A 22,279-nucleotide genomic window follows, 5' to 3' on the forward strand; every position below is an offset into this window, starting at 1 on the left:
ACGTGTATTTTTCTCTAACACTTATCCCCCAATTAAAGTGACTTCTTACACGCTTTATTCGAGAGGCGGATTGAATAATGCCTCAATTCACTATTATTTGGGCATCTACCATTCACCAAGCACTGCTGATCGAGGTGGTGCCAGGCATGCCCCGAAGTCTCGGCCCTTGCCCCAAGACAAGAGAGATGCCTAGTGCTGTTCACAAACATCGGAATCATTTATTTTGGCTCCATCTTTCCCTGACTTCTTACACGCTTTATCTGCCATTTCCATTGGACGCAACTACTAAATTCTAGGAAAGCAAGCGGGCACTATCAACCCTTACCTGAAAGCAAAAAGAGAAAATTAAAGAGAAACAATTAATCCAGATCGATCTATACGAGCATCTATGATATCTATCATAAAACTAACGATCTGAAGTCGACATTTTTTTACTCATCTGGTCCTCTATCTAGTATGAAATATCAACATTTTGTTGCTCCTCCATGCCAAGAAGAAAAAACTTATATATATGAAGCTAATCATGAACAACTCAATATTAAGAGTAATAAAACGAGACAAAACTGACTGCCAGAGCAATATTATTCGGTTCTTGGCAGTAAGCAGGGACCTGTCCTGTTCATCAACCCTGGCACGTACGTTTTTCTTTTCCTCTCTTGTTTCCTACTATATTTTACTTATTTTATTATAATATAGCAATTATTTTTTATTAAATTATTTAACTGTACTGATGTGTTGTATTGACTAACATTTACTTTAGAATCGTCGATTTCTTGGTACAAAGCCGAAACAAAACTCGTTCGGCCGGTTCATTAGGTTAATTAATGTTGACTGGACTCAGCTAGGATAGCGGGATGGGCAATTTGCTCGGTCCGGGCAGACCTGTGACCGGGGTCTGTGGTTGGTTGGGTTTTTGAGAACCCGGTCCATCCTTGTCGAGTTGCATACATGTCTAAATCGAACTATCGTGAATTCCGGATAGGATAAAATAACACCATGTGTGAAAAGAAAAGTCACAAGTTAAATAACGGCGCCGTTTCAACATCCGACGTTTGAATCACCCAATTCACATGCAAGCATGCATGCGCATATTATCCATATGATGATGTTGTTCTCTCTGTCAATGCTTTAAGCTGTTGGGCAAAAAAAAAATGCTTTAACCCTCTAACCCTCCGACCTTTGTGATGGTGGGTGGTCACGAGACTCACGACTCACAAGTAAATGGCATGGACCCTCTGTTTTGACCGTTCAATTGACTTTGGTTTTCCATTGACCCTAATTAGGTGATGATGATGTAATGATTAACTTATCTATGCTATAAGGGTATATAAAGTCTAGATTCTCTTCACCCAGTCTATTCCTCCATCCGTATAGCGGATTTTGCTTCAATAGGACACGGTCCTATAGGTGGGTAGTTGGATGGTCGGCACATAATTTCTTTAAATCTCAGCCGTTTAAAACCTTATGTGTATTAAATACCAACTTAAGTGAGAGTTAACCTACTTTTGTTTCAAACAAACCAAACCATTTGAAGTTTAATTCCAGCCAAACCAATCATACCAAGCTTTCAATTTTTGTTCATCTATGAATTCATAGGCGGGACTCAAAAAAAAAAAAAAAAAAAGAATCTGAGGGAAAATGAAGAAGCTGGAATGTTCCTACCAAGATCTAGGAGAAACCTAGTGAGGAAGAAGAGAACAGAGAGAGAAAAAGCTGTTATGCCTCTAAGTAGCTTCCATCACTGCCTACATGGCAATACATCGTCATTGAGGAAGATTTTTGAAAATGGAAGTACAGTTTGGGGGAAGGTGAGGACGGTTTTTGAAAATATTTTGTTCTCTCTTCTTCTCCTCCCCCTCCATATTTCCACTTATGTCATCCTTTCAAATCCACATGTTTCAGATATTCACAATATGAAATCACTAGTTTTTTAAAAATTTGATATTATTGTAGATCTGTGAGGCGTTGTTTCTCCTAGGTTCTTTCAAAACCTGAAATCATGAATGATAATAGAGTTAGATGCCATGTATTGGTTTTGTATTTTAGTTTATTTTTTGCATTCTTTCAACCATGAGGCTCTTAGCCTTAGAAAGCATTATTATAATGTAAATCATTAGCCTTAAGAGATATTATACTGTACATGATAAAAATTATCAATAGATGTTTATTTATAAACTGATGTTCAAGCAGTAAAACTCAAATAATAGGAGAATAATGATTGGCAGACTAAAACCATTGCAACCAGTATATGTTTTGGTAGAATCTACTAACTTGAAGCCAAGAGAAAAAAAGCTCAACCAAATTATCTATGATTAGAACAACAGATGCTGCTCGACATGTATTGACTAGAAGCATCTTTAATTGTTTCTGTAATTCTCATTCCATTTCCCCCAGCTAGCACTGTTATTGGCTTCTGGGTTCTCCTAGTTATTGTTATTCTTCTCCCATTGGTTGCTTCCCATGAGGTGCTCTTAGCGTCTCCATGTTTGCAATTCTCTAAAGTATTGTTTCCCCAACCATGCACATTCACGCTCCCAAGGATTGACAACATTATTGATATTACGAACATAAGCATGTAATCCTAAATCCAATAAGTCGTCAAAAATTCCTACTGGATTTTCCTTGGCAACATCCAATCCAGAGCATTGGATTGTTCGATTTTAAGAAGAGGGAATCACCAACAAGTGTAGACTTCCCCTTTTTGCATTGTCAAATGCCTGTTGGCCAGCTGAATCATTCCACTTAAGCAAATTTTCATCATCCTTGGTAAAATCAAGTCCATCACGAAGACATTCATAAACTGCTTTACCATAGTTCTTAGCAGATAATCCCAATTTTGGTTTAATAGTACATCCCAATAGGGGTCAACCATATTTGTTCATTTTATATCTTTCAACTTGGAAAGTTTTAACATAAGAGGTAGGGAAAAAATTTGTTGCACAAACAAATCATCAATATACCCTCACAAGTTATGACCTTGAAGCATTGAAAGAAACGGAGCACGCCATAGAAGAAAATTTGAGGATGTAAGCTTCAATGAAAGAACATACAAGTATTGATCGAATACATGAGAGTGGGAGAAGAAGGGGTTTGGATCCTCTCCAGGGAGAATATCTCCCAAGGAGTGCCCAGTGAGCTCTAAAAAGTTGACACATGGACAATGCTGACCCAAGGGCTGGGACCTTCATTCTTCCTCCTGCGACACCTTTAGACCCGTCCAGAGAAGCCCTTGTAGGTTTCTTCATCTTTGCACAATTACAACGATGGTGGTTTTGTCCTTACTGAGTGGTGGCCAATGAAACACAGATTTGTTCCCATTGTTGTATTATTTTCCTGTTAGAGAAGGCAACTGGAACGTATGCTACTGATATGCACACCTCTCTTAGCCTATGCACCCTGTTTGTGGCGTATCAATTGCAGTTTTAGACTAGAAGAAAGGAAGGGAAATCAGGAGAAGAAGATGCAGAAAACACGAAATCAGTAAACTCAGGTAAAGCTTCCTTGTGGGTCTATGTTTGTGCTTCAATCCAATCTTCTATTGGTCCTCCTTGTTCACTCATTCACTAAAGTCTTTGGAGGATGAATACCTTTCTTTTTTCCTTCTTTGAAAGAAGGATACTGGACCAACAGGAGTAGTGTCGTTTGAGGGAAGGTACCGTGACCATAAGTAGCATGATGAGTAGATGACCACTGCATGGCTAGGTATTTCCTTAACACGCGTCAATCTCAGACCAATGGTGGTGATGTGGATATGATAGACCTATTGCCCATTTACATTGGTTGTGGTGAGAGAATGATAACCTCTCCTTGGACCCTTGGTTGTGGGCGCCCAATTAGGAGCATGAGGGGTCAGTGAGAGTGTGGACCTACCCTATGGAGATTGGTGGCACTTTAAAGCGTGTTTACCTAGGTAGAGAATGACATGATTAGCATAGTAAAATGCATCATAGGACATCATTGCTTCCTACACCTCATTACATCTTATGTGTGTATTGGTAGCTCTTGAGTTCTTTGGAACTCACCCCTTTTAAGATGTTTCTTTTCAGATATGTATACAAGTTATAGGATCCGTTGAGCAGAAGATACTCTTGTGGAGACTTATAACGTGTTGGCTGTGGAGGTTTATGAGCCACATAATGGATTGTGCGCTTGCATGGAGTGCTCTTATGGAGCCAAGTTTGGCCTTTGGATTTTCCTTCCTTGTTGGGATTTGAGATAACATTTTGGGTTAGAGTTTAGTTATCAAACTTTGATTAAAAGGTGTAAGTAAACATTGATTCACATTTCCATTCCTTCCTTTTGATAGTTCGTATTCTTTATTTATTATATATGACATTTATCTCCCTTGCTCATGATTATTATATTGTGTTGACCGTTTTGATTGTGGCATCATGCCCGATTTTGTGAATGTGAATCACATCTATGGGCGGTCAAATTAATCCTATACTGTTAGGTGGGGTGTAACACTAACAGTATGGTCCTGCATATCTAGGAGTGTCTTTCGAGTTTTCATGCCTTTATATAGCTAGAACTCTTCCTATTTCAGGCTCTTATAAATGCACACGCAACTCTAATTGTTCTGTGCCTGATCCACTCTATTAAACTGAGCCCCCTGGCCATGGCTACTTGTGATTTCTCCATATCAATGACATTAATGCTTAGTCACCCTATCCTTGCTTTGAATGTTACTTTGAATCTTGTCATGGATATAAACTTTGAAGTAATAGGTTTTGTAGATGGCTCTTGAGTTTTTGTCTCAAGTTTTGACTCTATAACTTACAGAAGTGAAGAAATGAAACATAAGGAAGGGTTAGTATTTCCATAAATGCGGCATGGATTTGATCATATTTGACAATTGTTTTCATATAGTTGGGAACCTTAAATTTAACTATTTCTAGAGGATATAGTTGTTTCGATCCAACTTTACAGGTAGGAGAGAAATGATGGTGGTAGGTGAAATTAGAGGGGAAGCCATGTCAGTAACGGAGCTAGAAGAAGCAGGCAAGCTCATCGTGGTGAGAAGAGAAGGTCTTGAGGTCGTGGACGGTGGTTAGAGGTTGAGAAACTAATACCAAGTTAGAATTTTGTTTGTAATTGAAAAAAAATTCTTTCACACTCAAATTCTTGAGTGGGAGATGTGTACATATATTATTGAATTACACTTTGAGTATTTGAAATTGAATTACAACTTTACAATTAGAACTCTACAACTTGTTAACACTTCAACTATAATTGAAACTCTTCCTAATCGAAGATAAGATTAGTTGAGGACAGAATTGGTTATAATGGATTTGAATCTAAATTTGAAGGCTTTTATATATATATATATATATATATATATATATATATATATATATATATATATATATATATATATATATATATATATATATATATGTTGGTTTAAATCCTTGAAAAGTATTAAGAACCCATAAGATAATTGAGTCATTCCATCTCCTTATTTTTCAAGGGTAGTGTCTAAAGGTTTAATAATTAGGTGGATTAACACAAATGGTTGTTGACTAGTGTGATATTTTTGTAATTTCCTTCTATAGATTGGCTGTATATGTAATAATCTCATCCCTTAATACAAAACTATAAATTTTTTAAAAATAAAATATGAATCAAGAAATTTTTGTTGGGGACAAAATTAAGATTTGAGTCTTTTAGATCCTTCAAATTGACTTATAAATCCTAATTAGGGCAGACCCTCTTTTCCACCGCCCTTTATGGTTAGGAGTTTGTTTGTTTCTCTTAGTCGTATCTCACTTTCCCTTTCATGAAAAACCTTAACATAAACAACACGGGGGTGGGGGGGGGTGGGGGGGGGGGTGCACCTAATGTAATAATGTTGTTGTTGGACGAAAACCTTAACATAAACAAACAACACAGGGGGTGGGGGCAGAGCGCTAGCGGAGGCCACGTCCTCGGCATGGACTGAGCGACTCGTACGTTGAACAGCTAACGTGGGAGTTTTGGCACACAGTGGGTAAATTTATCACGTGGGAAATGGAAAGAAAGGAAAACCCAAAAATTTGTTCTAACTTCTACGTGTAATCCTCGTATGGAAGTCGCGCCTGGTCCTCGACTGTCATTTTCCTTCTATTTTATAATTAACTCATGGCCTCTATGGGCCTCTCATTCTATTCCCACAAAGCCCTAGCCCCTACCCCCTAAGCCTGAGTGAGTTTCCGTATGTTAACAACAAATTCATCCAGAGCGATTCCTCTTTACTGCTTTCATTCACCCTCTCTCTCTCTTTGATTAATGGAGATATATGAAGACCAAGAATCATCGGCGTCGTCTACGTCTCCGGCACCGTCGACTAATAGCAGCAACAATAATAATAATAATGATACAGATACAGTAGTGGTGACGCACAAGAGGAGCGCAGGGAGGAAGAAGTTCAGGGAGACGAGGCACCCGATCTACAGGGGTGTGAGAGAAAGGAACAGAGGGAAGTGGGTTTGCGAAGTGAGAGAGCCAAACAAGAAGTCCCGTATATGGCTTGGCACCTTTCCTTCCCCAGAAATGGCCGCCAGAGCCTACGACGTCGCTGCTCTGGCTCTCAGAGGGAAATCCGCAGCCCTCAACTTTGTTGATTCCGCATGGCTTCTCCCTCGTGCCAAGTCTTCAAACCCTAGAGATATAAAACTGGCAGCTCTCCAGGCTGCCAAGTCATTCCGCCCTGCCACCGCCGACACCACCACCACCACCTGCTCTCCGTCTTCGTCGTCTTCCTTTTCGTCCTTGTCTTTTTCGAATGCTACTACTGTTGCTGCTGCTGCTGCTGATGACCAGTTGACACGACGTTTCAAAGAGCAAGAGAAGCCTGCAAGTGTGGAAAGTTCGGCAACAACGACGACAGGATTCATAGACGAGGAGGAGTTGTTTAATATGCCAGGGTTGCTGGACAGTATGGCCGAAGGGATGCTACTAACACCACCATCACTGAAACAAAGTTTCAGTTGGGATGACCTAGCAGCTATAGATGCTCATATGGGCTTCGACGTCTCACTGTGGAATGACTGACTGAGTGACACCTGGCTTTGATGAGCTTTATAGATCTCCAATGTGTTGAAACAGTTGCAGACACCAAAGATACTGGTTGTGTTCTCTGCAACTGCTTCTTCACATTCTAATCGAGAACTGTAGATATCCTCAATCCTTAGATGCATCAAGCTAGGGTTGGTAAAATGTAGATATCCTCGATTATTCCTTTTATTCTCCTCTGAGTGAGAAGGGATTGAGGCTTTTCCTTAATTTTTTTTTCCTTCCTTATCATCATTTTTTTGTTGGGTAGAGGAAAAGGGATTGAGGCTCCACCTGCATAAAGGAAAAAAAATTAACATACAAAATAAAAATCTCAGGATTTTTTGGGTTTCAGCATTTTTTGCTCCTGTTGACTTAAAACTGACTTAGTCCATCTCAAAATTGGAGAAGATTTAGTATGCGATACCTAAGTGTGAGGGATGGGGCTTCAGTCTTGTGCAATTAAGGGTAACATTGAGCTGCATACGGCGAGAATAGAATAGATGGTTGAGGGTATAACCTCGACGACCCGATTTGCATTTTCTTTTTTACATTTTCAACCATTCCTACATGTAACCAACCAAAAAAAAAATACAAAATATAAAATAAGCAGTCAAGATTTCGGCCTCGACCATTTGAGGAGATCATGGCCATACGCAGCACTGAAGTTGAACCCAAGTGTGAGGGCATGTCGAAGATGAAATATCTATACATAACTCAAGGTTGGACAATGTTAGGGTTGAGCTTTAGAGCTAAACCCATTTCAAACTTTGTTTGCATCTTCTTTTCAACCAATGTGACCTATACATCTCTTGATTAAAGATAATTTTAGGGCCTGTTTGGTTACATGAATCCAGAGATTTGAAATCTCTGGATTCATGAATCTGAGAATTATACCCGTTTGGTTGTAAAAATCTCTAGATTCATGAAATCTAGAAATTCACCTTTTTACACTGAAAACATGAATATCTAGATTTATGGGTAAGGGGTGAAATCCAGAGATTTCAAAAAAGCTATACATTTGCACATTCACAAAAATCACGTCGATCAAATAATTTTTTAAAATTAATCCACAAATTTCATTCCACAACCAAACATCTAATTTTATAAATTATAACTCCATAGATTTGAAATCTCTAGATATTTGAAATCTTTAGACTCATGTAACCAAACAAGCCCTTAGTTGATTTGTTAATGACAACATTGATATAGTTTCTGACATAATGGTATAAATAGTAGTGTAATTTTTCTAGGGTTTTTTTTTTTTTGTCTAAGGTTCATCCGGGCCAGCTTTGTGCGCACCTTGATTACATCCACAGAGGGAGCTTTATCGTCCGCAAGAGTCGAACCCCATGACCTCCCCTTGATAAGTATAAATCTAATTACCACTCTACCAACCCTGCATTTACAATTCTTCTAGGTTTTTAACCATCGAAACTTGGCCAAAAAAAAAAAAACCCATCGAATATCATACTAGCCCCATGGTATGTCAGTTTAATACACATAAAATTCACACCAAAGTGGTTAGTAAAAATAAATTTACAAAAGATCTTGATATGAACTATAACATTCAAATAAAAGGAAAATGTTATAGCATTATAGTTGTCAGGACCAGCCGAGCGTGGATAAGGATTGGATTTTTTAAGTCCCAAGTCAAGATTAAACTGAGGCAAAGACTTGAGTTCTTTTGAAGAAACTAGATGTTAAACTGGAATTTCAAAAAAATCCAACTCAACCAACCTTATTGAAAGTTTGAAACCCTAATTTATAAGAACTATAACATAATTTGACTATTTCTTAAATCCGATCAACAAATCTTCATGACTCCTTGTCGGTTTTATGTTTGAATAACCTTAGTGGCAGATCACCTTTGGAAACCCCAATCTGTTGTTAATTTAAAGCATTTGGGTTTTGAAGATTATGTTGGTTCGTAGGGTTTCTATAATTCATGCAAGAACCTAATTAATTAATAAACATAAAATAGAAGAAATAATATTGCAGAAAGTTCATTCCAATTTCTAATTAAACGCGTGTAGCATGTCAGCTAGGTTTGGTGTAAAAAAAATCATGGTCTCTCCCTTTGTTATGTTGACTATCAAATGGAGTCTTTCTTTATAAATAAATTTTAATTCTTGAATTTTATTTTGATAAGAAAACATAACGAATTTAAATTAAAAAAAACATTATTTTGTTTTCATTATATGATGACCCGACACAAATCGTATGAAGCAACTTTGTAATAGATTACAATATTAATGATCGACAATGTTTAGAAGGACTCAGAATTTCTAATCACATGAAAAACATTGAGCTGTGTAAATTATTATAGAATCAATGATTTGAAATGTGAAAATTTTATTTTGTTCATTGTGGACCTACTATGGACATGTATTGTCCATTCATAAGAAAATAAATGGTCCATTTCCTTGTTAAAAATGAACATCATGAAAATCTTTAAAACATGTGTACTAAAACATAAACAATTTCCCATGAAAAAATAAAAACAATTAAAAGTAGCTTTTTTGATCAAGCACATTGTCACTGACATCTGTCAAGTAAGATCACAGTTGATTAGAGGGGCAATTTCGTAACTCAATTTAATAAGTGTAGAAACTTTACAAAGTTTAACCCCCAAAATAATTAAAATTTTCAAAAAGATAATTCTTTCACATGACTATGAAAAAGTGAGATTGAAAACCCTAGTCCCCGTTCCTTGCTTTTTTGGTAATCCATCTTCTCGGTTGTGGTTGTCTCTGTTCTTTGATTTTGCTAGAGATGGACTTCACGGCAGCTGGAGGTGGTTGCCAGTGACGGAGGAGTGAGAGTATGAAAAGGAGTTTCTTGTTTCTCTTGTTGTTCTCATCTCGTTCTGTAGGGTTTCTCTAGTAATGGAGGAGTGAAAGAAGCCGGAGACTAGTGCTGAAGATGGTTTAGGTGAGAAAAAAAAAAAAAAAAAAAAAAAAAACATTGAAAGAGTGACAATGTGTTTCTCCTTGAAATGGAGGACTAGATCTTAAAGAGTTGTATAAGTAAATATGATAAATTAATTGAAGGAGAATGATGTTCTAGATTTAAGAATTCATAACCTGACGGCGTGAAAGGTGCCTATGCACAGGCACGAACAAAAATCCTGATTTCTGATGGGTTAGTATTCAAATCTATAGTCTGACAATAGATTCTAAATAGTTTATTGGTAACTGTATTATAATGAATTATAATGTAAAGAAGGAATGATGATAATGTGGTTAGGTGGTTGGACCTTATCAATTATTCAGATTTTTTTTTTTTGCTAAACCCTATTATTCAGATTTTATAGCTTCCACAAGTTTCACGTGGGAACAAGTATGGCCTCTTAATTTTTATTTGTTATTAATATTTGTTAAGGAAAAAGGTAAAAAAGAAACAAACCCTCTCAATGCATGAATCACGTAGAACCTAGATATATTGGATTATTAGATAAGAGATTGTCATTGTCTATTCGGTCTTGTGGATATTTTCTTCTTTTTTTCCCCTTTTGCGAGTGGAAGTCAGTGTTGTAGACTCTGTGTTTAAACTGAGTCGATCAACGACAATATATATAAGAACATCGATATAAACATGATATTAAAGGGACTAATTTTGTGACAATGCATTGTTGTTTTTCTCACAAAAGATCAAATTGATGGAAATTAAAGATTATGCTTCAATCTGATTGCATATATGCACCTTACATCAAGAAACAACTTATTGAAATTTCTAAAAATAGAAATGTCAAAATTAGAGGCTCCACGATAACATTTCAAGTGAAGCTAAAAATAGAAATTGATTAATTCAATTGATAAGCATCAACGTCTCATAGTAAAACTAACAAGAAAGAAGGTTAAGAGTGTGGTGAGTGTTTGAAATAGGCAGTGGAGGCCCAGAGGCTAAAGTAGTGGTGCAAATAGATAGCGTCTCTCTTGTGGACCTTAGAAACGACATCTAGGCCCAAACAAATAAAAAGAAAGTGAGCCCCATCACTAATACCCGTGGCTCCCAGTAATTTATGTTGACAGCCATCGGGGGAGCACAGAGAGTGCTCCCTCGTCAGGAAAGAGGATCCGGACTCTATAAAGTGTATGTAATTTATAATGCATATCACATGGGGTCATGTTTACAAATTATTATTATTTTTAATTAAGAAAAAATTAACTTCCTTTCTCCCTTTATTTCCCCTTGCAAACAAACAATAGTCAATCTGAGAATAAAAGTCAACGCATCTATGGGCTATCAACTCTAGGCCCAATCTCGCTCAACTTTGGCCCAATTATTAAATATGTGTTTAAACTAGGTGTAGGGTCCTAGCCTAGAGTGGGTTTAACCTAACAATTCATAACAAGCCCAATCCATTACAATTTTATTATTTATTTTTTTCGAAGCTGCAGTTTTACATTAGAGACGGGACTATTATATATATTATCTCAGGGCAACGTGAACCAATTGACTCTTCACTAAGAAGTGTTGGTCATTATCCATTGAACAACCCTTTAATGGTATATATAGCCATCCGTGACAATTGGATCCAGTGCGAAATATAGAAATATAATGTGTTTATAGATGGGCTGACAAAATTCCAAATGGTTACCTCAACTTCTGCTTGGGTGATTGGAATTGGGACTTCGAAGTTGGGTATTCCTTATTTCAAGTCTAATTGTGATATTTTATTTGTGACCTGGAATATTTTCTGATCATTGAAAAATGGAAGTCCCAATCCATGGACATTATTGTGGAGTCAGACTGTTAAGGTTTGGTAAATCAGATCTATTCTTCTAACTCAAGTTATGAAGGTTTTCCAAGTTGGTCAAGACATGGTCACGCTTATAATGAAATCTTTTAACTCGTGTGATTAATCATATTCCAAGAGAAGTCAACTTGATTACAAATCTTTTATTTAGGGTGACACTTTTGGTTGACCTCTCGAACGTGTAGATGAAATCAAGCCAGGGCTTCTATGTAGACCTATAAATGGATCGGATACACTAGTATCCGATTCCGAATCCGAATCCGGCAAAAATTTAGAGTAGGCATCCGAATTCAAATCCGAAACTTTATCGGATATTCGATAAACTATCCAATTATTGATTGATAATTGTCACTTTTTAATATTTTTTCTTATAAATTTCTAATTTCCGATTACCGAATACCTGTTTCCAAATCCAATTATCATCAATTTTTAAAGAAAAAATAGTAAGTACTTTACTCTATCCGGATAAAAATTTTATCCAGATATTAACCGATCCGATAAACAATTATCCGAATCCGGTTGCTTAGCGGAGCGGACGGATATGGATATTTTTCGGTAAGAAAAATTCCAAATGCGGATACCCTTAAACGAATACGGATGAGAATTTGGAGGCAGATTTTAGCTATCCATTTATAGGCCTACGACCTATTTGTAATGCAAATGTTCTCTTTTTCTCAATGAATTATTTTTTTACCAAAAAAAACTCTGTTGGCCAATCTTTCCCATTTTTGCAGAATCATTTAGAAACAGGGTTCCATGTGTGTCAACAAATCTTAAAAGAAAGTTTCTTTTTTGGACGCCAATATAAGTTGGCCAGAAACTCTTTATTTCCTACTTAAATGAAAAATACTTCAGATTGTCCAACCTATGTATTTTTTTTTTAAATCACAAAGTTAACTATAAGAGTTTTTTTACGTGTAGGTACCTTTAGTGGACCATAAAATAATGTTGAATTCCCTTAATACAATATATTACGTGTGGGTCCCAAACAGACTAACATCCTTAGCGTGGTTAAGTATATTCAAACTTCAAATGTCAAGGGACCAAAGTGCCCCTCAGATTAATATATGGTTTTAAAAAAGGATAATTGGTCATTAAGCGTTAATTATACGTTTAAAAAAATATATGTATCCTAAAAAAAGAAAAAAATATATATAATAACATAATATATTAAATAATCTGAGTGGCATTTTGGTTACTCTATGTTTGAAATTTGAATATACTTAACCATAATTAATGATGTTAGTCTGGCCCGCACATAATATATTATACTAAGGTGACTCAATAATCAATATTAGTTTGTAGTCCACTTACATAACCCACATCGTAAAAAAACTCTAATCATAATTATTTTTTTGTTAACTTTAAAATAAAATGACCATTTTGTCCATGGTGAAGGAAAATTATAAGTTTTTTTTTTTTTAATTTTTTTATCGAACGTTATTTAATTTTTTCAAATTTACAAACACATTTTTCTAGTTTTTCACAAGGATATCAGAACCCTTACTTGACCCTGAACCCAAAGTCAAACTGAATCAAAATATAACCCATAATAAGAGAAAACGGAGGAAGCGTTGGCTCCATTTCGAAGCAATGTGGAAAAAACTACTTCTTCTCTCTTTTAACCCTTCTCTTCTTCTTCTGCAACTCTCAACCTTGATGATCTTGGCAATCTCCCCATTGTACAAGCTAAGAAGCTAATCCGACAGTTCAATCTCATTCCCAGGGACGCCCTATACATCCCCCATGAATCTTCCATTCCTCCCACCCCCAAGATCGTCGAGACAATCTTTAAGTTACCTTATCTTGCTATTCTTTTGAGGTTTCCGTCGCAGACCTGGGCCACCATGCCGGAAACTACCAGCTTAAGCATTCCTATGCTACAGAGCCCAAAATCCTCACTGCTGGTAAATTTTTATGCTAATTACTAACCCTCGGTTATCAATGGAATCTGTTATCTATCAGGTGGTTCTTATTTTTAGTTTCTTATTTTAGTTTCACTCATATATTTTTTGTTTTTAAGGTCATTTTCATTTGGATCCCTCTTGTTTATGTCATTTTTAGTGAAAAAAACGGAGACTTTGCATATATGCCTCTCTTGTGCTATAGAAAAAGATAATTTAATGAAAAATTATCACTTTTATGACCAATTTGTCGTTATTTTATTTTTTTATTTATTTAAAGTTTTGCTTACACGCCCAACCTGCGTGATTTTCTTTTTAGTCTAAAAATTACAGAACAGTTTTAGAATTCAAATAAATTTTAAAATATAACCAAAATACTTATATAGGTTAAACCCCATTAACATAGTAGAATCTTGTGAAAGGGATGAAGAGATTTTCCCTTCACTCATTTTCTTCATTGATTGAGTTGAGCAAATGAGAGATCGGAATAATTTTCAGTCTCAGCTTTTTTCTTTGACTAAAAATGACATAGACCAAACCTCAGGGGGTTTAGATGAAAATTACACTTGTTTTTAATTTATGTTTTGGAACTGAAGCTAGATTTAGTATTAGAGTCAGATGCTATTGTTAAAGAAATTCTTATGCTTTAAATTCAGTTTCAAGTAAGGATTCTGTTCAAAAATATAAAATGAGATTGAAAACATTCTGGAATTCTTTGGAAAGGAAACGAAATGTAATGAATTCTATTTATATGCGACTATCATGGGGAGCTGCAGTGAAAAAATGATTTGGGTGCCTCACCTAGGGAGTTTGTTCGTAAATTTAAAAAAATTAAGTGAAATTTGATAATGGTCTGTTTGGTTACATGAGTCTGGAGATTTCAAATCTATAGAATCATAATTCATAAAATTAACTATTTGGTTAACCTGAATCTATGGAATGAAATCTGTGGATTCATCTTGAAAAAACTATTTGGTCGACGTGTTTTTGTGAATGCGCAAAAGTTTTGTGTTTTTATAGTCGGGTGAGATTTCACTCCTTACCCATAAATCTACATATTCACGTTTTTAATGTAAGAAGATGAATCTCTAAATTTCATAAATCCAAGAATTTCCACAATCAAACAAATATAAATCTTGCATTCATGAATCTAGAGATTTCAAAATTTTGGATTCATGTAACTAAACAGTTGCTAAAATAATTCATCCCACGGGTAAAATTATCATTTCATTTTTTTAAGTTAACAACAGAAATAACTCTGGTAGCTTAGAAAAGGTTAAGATTTTATTTTCGAAGATAAGTGGCTGTTGACTTCCATGTGGCCGCATTTGAGATGATGGAAGCACAATGAACCGTTCAATCCCATGTAACCTAGCCGCCATTAAAGAAAACTAAAATAAAAAAATAAAATTATAATTATAACTTATTATAAAAACGGAAGCGGTGAATGGGTCAATCTGCTTCATCACCAAGGAAAGCTGGTAAGACTTCTCCTCCCCCAAGCGAGCTGGAGAATTGGTAGGAAAGGAGAGAGAGACATGTCATTGTTTTGATGTTTTTTTGTTGGAGTAAAGCTTTTGAACTCCTGATAATCAGAGGTTCGCAGTAGTTACCATTAATTTACGCGTTATTTTTCATTGGAATACTGGAATATCCATGAACTATTCCATTCCAGTCAAGAACACGACTAATCTCGACTCTGATACATCATACACGTAGATCTGATCTTCGAGAGATTACGACTAAGCCATCTCTCCCTGTGACTTGCTTCTATAAATACCCGAACGCAAAAGAAATCAGCGAAGACTTCTCTAATCATTTTCAAAACGCAAAGTAGTTCCGGAATAGCAAACAAAATCTCCTGCAATTCGAAGAAATCAGAACATGTCGATTCCATTCCAAGGCAGTGACAGGACAACAAAGTTTCCTGATCAAGCTCTTCGTTCTTCAACTTTCGGGCCAGAAACAGAAATGAGCACAAAAGAAGCTACATGGTCGACCGTGACAGATTACCCATCTGGAGATGGAGAGGAACAAAGACCTATCAATCTGTCTTGGGAATCCAAACCCACCTTCCTCAAAGAGGACCCTTCTTCTTCAACAGCAGCAGCGCGTGAGCAAGAAGAAGAGAAGGAAGAAGAAGAAGATGATGAAATAGATGCGCAACTGAAAGTTGTGTTGGAATCACTAAGGGATCTGTACAGGGAGAGCGAGGGGTTATGCAAGAACGTCTTTTCAAAGTTTCAACGTGAGCATTTGTCAAAGAAGAAGCAGAACACAGAAGACCAAGCGGATTCCAAAAGGAAGGCTTTTATCAAATTGGGTAACAAGAAAATCTCCAGAATTTTAAAGCAAGAGGTGAAGTGGAACGAGGAGAAAGCTGGGGTTCTACAGAGAAGCGTGAGTTTCGATTCTCCTCGCACCCCTCCCGAGCGATTCAAAGTGAAGACTTTTGAAATAAGAGGCGGCGGAGGGGGTGGTGGTGCAGATGACGTGAAGGGATTATCAACTACCACAAAGCCTCATTAGAAAGAAGCAGCTAGAGCTAAGAAGATCGAACGACTGCCATGGTGTCATATTGTGATATATAGTTTGATAATTCTTTTTCCTTTTCTTGTAAGATAGTTTTTTTTTTTTTTTTCTTTCTTTCCTATTATTATTTTTTTTTTGTAAGACAGTTTGATAATTTGATACACAAGGAGAAAAAATGTCTCCATATAATTTAACTTAATTTTTTTAAGGCTAAAATTTATGCCTTTTATTAGTCTATTGGCCTCCGGTAAACTTGTTAAAACTGGAATACATGGAGAGTAGAAGAAAGATGTGAAAGGACTGAGGTTCAATCTCATTACACTTATTAGCTCTACTTAAAAGACTTCTTCCTTTGCACCAAAAAGTACATTTATAAAATTGTCCAATATGGAGAATCATGCAAATTGATAATCATATAAGCCGAAGAACTTGATGAGTTTAGATCCGGTACATGTACAGTCATAGTTAGCAATCATTCTGTTTGTTTTGATCATTAGACGGGAATAAGAGACCTAAGTGTTTATTGAAATAGGAATCATGTCGCTTATATATCGTACAATACAGTATCAAATTTATATGATATTTATCAAAATGGCATAGCTATACCATATGGTAAATAGTACATGAATGGTAGGGATAAAAAGACAAAAATGAATCACATCACATCAATATCTTACCAAATATCATAACAGTTATATATGGAATAAACATAATATGATGATCCTATGACAATTATTCCATACAATAATAATATAAGCGTATTGATATCATATTAAATACAAATTTCATACCGAATTGACACCCTTAAAGTCGAAGAGAAAGCACTCGACATGGTAGACACATCATATCGATGGAAGATGAGGAATCAGCATCCACGAGACGCATTAGTGAGCGGTTAACTCCAATCAATATGAACCACATGTGGAGTCTCCAATTCTTTGAAAATAATACGTCAACTAAGGATAAGGGCCCCTGATGTTGGAAAGATCCTTTTCTATCCCTCATGATTTTTATTTTTTTGGGTAAATTTTATCCCTCATGAGCATTTGCTATCCTGGTCATGCTTTGACATGAATAATACTCACCATGACCTAATGATAATAATAAATTAATCCTCAGGGCTAAGCTTCAAAAGGAAACCGCACCCACCTATCAACTTCTTCATAATTCCAATTGACTAATTAACCACCATAACTTGCTTTACTATCTCTCTCCCCCCTTCACCAGATTCAGATGAAATGCCTCTTTCCTTCCAGTTCTTTCCATCCCCATCTTCTCCCATTTTTTATTTCTTGTTTTAGAAACCAGGACCTTAACTGTGACCAGGCTCTGCGTTTGCCTTAATTAGTAGTGCTATATATTAATACAGAGAATCACTTAGGCCAGAAAGAGATAGAGAAGACACACTCACAGATTGTGCAATATGAAGTTGATCGTCTGCAAGACTAAAGCTGTGTGCCTGATACTTGTTTTCTTTCAACGATATATGGATGCTGGTAACATGGCCGATGCATTTATAGTACTTGTATTGTTGCAGGAAGGAAGATGATCAGTTTGTGGTTTCAAAGACGCCCAGAATTCTTAATAAAGGTATTCTATTAACTGGTTATTGGAAATTCACAAGAAAAGGTTCACTTACATGTTATATATTACTGAGTAAAGCAAGAGCCACAGTAAGGTTTCTGTAAAGCTTCCAGTTTTAGGTTTCTATAGTCTTAACAAAGGTACGCATGCACCTTTTGATTCAAAATATTAGAAGCTAGATAGATCCACACGATATATATATAAGCACGGTACGTCGTAGAGTGTAATTTAAGGGTAATGCCAGAGGTTTTGATCGTCGAAGACGTAATCAGCAGAGGCGGCATCGTCCCCATGAGAAGTCAAGTCCAAGCGAGGAGGGCTGAGAAGCATCCCTTCAGCCATATTCACGAGAATGTTTGGCATGTCAAAGATCATTTCCTCGTCTATGTACTCGTTTGAAACCGGAGGAGGACGAATATGATCATCACCTAACCCTAAATTAGTATTGCTCAGGTTGGTTTCTCCTCTACTATCCGTATGTTGTCGTCCCCTTGATGATCCCAGTAGGGAGTCGGTGGCAGCACCGGCAGCGGCAGCTGCGCTTGCAGCAGCAGTTTGGATATCACGTGGAGAAGTTGAGGCTGGCACAGGCAAGAATGATGCAGAAGCTGGGAAGTTAAGCTCTGCATCACGACCCTTCAGTGCAAGTGCGGCAACATCATATGCAACAGCAGCCATTTCTGGGGTTGGGAATGAACCAAGCCAAATTCGATTGGGCTTCTTGGGTTCTCTGATTTCAGATACCCATTTGCCACTGCTCCGCTGCCTCACTCCCCGGTAAACTGGGTGGCGCCCGGCGGCTGCGGCGGCGGCGCTCTCACTGCTGCCACTGTCAGAGTACAGAGAGTGCTTCATTTTGTTTGAGAGCTAGTGAGGAGTAAATTAAAGACTGAAATGAGTACTGCTGAGCAGGAATGGCGGGAATTTGCTGAGATTGAAGAACAAATTGAAGAGTTATATAGTCCATCTTCGATTGCGGGCTGCAGAGGTGATAATGCAAACCAGTTGGAGCTGAACTGCATTCTGTGAGGCAGGAAGATGAATTTGTACTTTGGATGGATAGTCTTGTGATTGCCAACTCGAACACCAGAGCCAAGAAAAAAGAGAAGCAACGACATCGACTGGTCGAGCTTATTAAGAACAGCTTACAGCTAGCTATCAGACCATTAAGGGATGGATTGGTAATGGGTCGGTTTTTAGCCTCAAATGGATATCGGCGCGCGGGATCGATGACCCATGCCATGATAGAGTTTGGATTCTCGATCTCCTTGGAGCTGAGGGACTCGCTCGCCCAATGAGATATAGGGTTTGGGCATCTCGGGTGGATATTGGACTTAATTGGAATTCCATCACAGGTTTGATGGATGCTAGAGAAATTGTTTTCCACACCCATTTGATTGCAGCTTGTGCTTTTAACGCATTAGATATTCTCTACTGGTTTGATATTTAGTTCAGGTTGGTAGATTATATGATGTAAAAGACTTATTAGTTGTTTCTGTTTTCTTTGTTGGACCCGGTTCTCTACACTTATGGGGCAGACAGGATCCCTGCTCATGCTTTATTCATTACTTTCATTCAATCCTCTTGATTGAAATGGAGAATAGAATTTCAAATCATGAATATTATGGGTGAGAAGCTAATGATGAATTGAAAATCCAATTGTAATGTCACATCACTATTGGTGAAGGAGATGAAAAAAACTTGGATCGATTTTTTTTTTTTTAGTTTAAGATGGCAATCCATTAACTAGCAGCAAAATTAATAGTATTTAGAAAGGCCAATCAAGATTAGACTCTCTGTTTTTTCCATAAACAACCTTCCAAGTAGGGGTGTAAATAGATAACCGAAATCCGTTTCCAAATTCATATTTGCATCTATTTAGCGGTATCCGAATCTGTTCGATTACTAGTAGGATGCGAATATGGTGTACCCCTTTCTTACCAATTATTATCCGATTAAATTACTTATTTAGATTTATTTTTCTTACTTTATAACTTTTTACTTGAGATATATGATTTTTTTTTAAAGATTTTCTATTAAAATAACTATCAAAGTTGTTAAATTCTTAAATTTCAAATCTAGCTTTATAATAAAATGGTAAAGAAGTCAAGAGATAGTCGAAAACTTGTATTCATGTCCATTTAAAGAATCTACGATAAGATATTATCCGAATCCGTTCAAATTAGGATGCGGATATGGTATTACCACTATCTGATCCGAATCCTATCCGTTTACATCCCTACTCCCAAGGGAATTCAGCACATTGTTGCTCCCAAGGGTGTCAATGGGTGTAACAGGCCAGGTTCGCGGTCAGGCAAGCCTTAAATTCTAACTTTACCTTTAGAGATTGGAATCAAAATCCAAATCCTACTCAATTCTATCAGGGTTTAAAAATCCCTAACCTAAACCCGACCCTATCAGGATTTCTCTTAGCCCAACCCGCTTGTTTAACCCTGATAGGGTCAAATAATGTTAGGTTGGCCCTGATTTACTCTGATCTTGACTCTAATTTTTATCTCTTGTTATCTAATGTGTTAATTTAATAATTTACACACTAAGACTCTCTCTTTTTTTTTTTCTTAAACAATAGATTTGAATATAACTAACCCATTATAGATTTTTAAAAACCTATTACTTACCAACAAAGTCATGGTTAGTCTCACTAAAAAACCATCTAGTAGTAATACTACAAAAGAAACTTTTTCTAAGACAAATAATACTTAATAACATGAAATTTGCAAAAATAATTCATAACCAAGTTCCTTTAATCCACATCCTCTCCACCTGAGCAAGTTGTTCCTCCATCCTATGGGTAGGTTGGTGCACATGTACCATGGATGGGTCATGTGTCAGCCCAATTAACTCAGACGATGGGCGGATGGGAGGACGGGCATGTCCGGGTGGTGGAGAGGATTCGGGCTCACTCCCACAAGTTAATCCCTCAAATACTAATTAGGGTTTCGCCACCCTAAATCCTCACCCCAAACGTTGGCCGTACCTTGAGTAGTATTGCATCTAACTCTTAACCCAATTCAATGGACCACAACCTTGGCTGTAGCTTGTGGCTTGATGAATTGCAGCGTTGCAAGAAAGCGGGAGAAACGGAGTGGTGTCTCCATTTTCAGTTCTTGAGCATCACACTTCCCATCTGGAAACACATACACGTAAGTTTTTTTGACTTTTTGGATACGATGATATATTGGGTTTTTGACAATTCTGTGTTGAAAGCAAAAGTTACCATGGATTTCAACTATTTGTGGGGCCAATATTGCTCTTGAACCAACAAGGCCCTCTGGGTAGTCCACTGTTGAATTGTGGATCTCAGTAACATGACTTTACTGAAACTACAATGCTCAAAACAAGAGGACATGTTAAGAGAACATGTTAAGGCTGATTCAGATAAACCAGAAAACCAGAAACTGCACACAAGAGAGAGGAAAACCAGAAACCCAGAAACCCAGAAGAGATTGAAAGACATAACAATCATATCAATTGTCTATCAAACAGAAAGACGTACTAAAAGGTATATATATATATATATATATATAAATAAATCGCCTTCTAATTGGCAGTAGATGCGTTGGATTCCAGCAAGAACTGGAATAAAACTGAAACTATCAAACCTGGTTTGACGGATTATTGAGATAAGGCAAATAATTTATTTCTAAGGATCCATTGGAAAGAAAAAAAATGGAATTAATTTCTATTGGCAATTAAGATGTGTGTGTGTGTCTTAATTAGTACAAATTGATAGGTTAATCTAACTAACAGGGTAATAGACAGGCTGGGTTGTGAGTTGTGACTAATGGCTGCAAGTGGAAGAAGAGGGCTCAAACAAAGCAGAGAGATTAGACCTAAAAGATTCGGAGTCGTTCATTATAAGTGGATCTCATATTAAAATGGGACAAAGATTTAATATCACGCCGCCAGTTGTGCTGGTGCAGGCCACGCAAGCGCCGCAAATGCATGAACTTTTCTCGTTGATCAATGGTGGTCAATCTTTTCATTATAACTTTCATTAAAATTAATACCAAAATTGTGTTTTCTCCGCTATTCTCCACCTATTGATAATCAATATAATCAATAAATAAGCGTTATTAACATTCATTAACAATAAAAAATTCAAAAAAATCATCCTAAGTGGCATCCAGTCTGAGCTCCAATTGCATGGGTTGCAGGCTGCTTCTAATCAAAGCATTCACAACTCCTTAGTGCGGCTCCAGGAATCTGGTTCTGACCCAGTTCAAGGAATCTGGAGTAAGAAATGACTATTTTTTGAGGCCACACTCGTGATACTGCCACGTGAAAATGTTAACATGACAGCAACGAACGTTCCATAGATATCAGGAATTTTACTTTCAAAATCTGACTTAAACATCAAAGGTGGCTTTCCGTCCACAGAAACGACCAATTTTCTTGTATTAAGATAATTGGTTCGGGTCTTGCATTTTTGAACCAAATCAGG

The 22,279-nt window shown here is 36.9% G+C and overlaps 1 protein-coding gene and 1 pseudogene across 1 annotated transcript; one reads left to right on the forward strand and one right to left on the reverse strand.

Moving 5' to 3' along the window:
* Positions 1 to 6,184: 6,184 nt before the first annotated feature.
* Positions 6,185 to 7,078, forward strand: LOC149027690 (dehydration-responsive element-binding protein 1B pseudogene; annotated as a pseudogene).
* A 10,964-nt stretch (positions 7,079 to 18,042) lies between these two features.
* HRD (Integrase-type DNA-binding superfamily protein) lies at positions 18,043 to 18,669 on the reverse strand. Its single transcript, XM_089142376.1, has one exon. The coding sequence runs from the start codon at positions 18,667 to 18,669 to the stop codon at positions 18,043 to 18,045; it is 627 nt and encodes a 208-aa protein (XP_088998502.1).
* Positions 18,670 to 22,279: the final 3,610 nt, after the last annotated feature.

Source organism: Hakea prostrata, chromosome 1 (genome assembly GCF_041222555.1).
Source record: "Hakea prostrata isolate BN-2017 chromosome 1, UWA_Hpros_2, whole genome shotgun sequence".
NCBI classification, from domain to species: Eukaryota; Viridiplantae; Streptophyta; class Magnoliopsida; order Proteales; family Proteaceae; genus Hakea; species Hakea prostrata.

What these genes read in the sequence shown, in the direction of transcription:
- HRD (XM_089142376.1), bottom strand. Translation starts at nt 18,669, where the DNA reads ATGAAGCACTCTCTGTACTCTGACAGTGGCAGCAGTGAGAGCGCCGCC.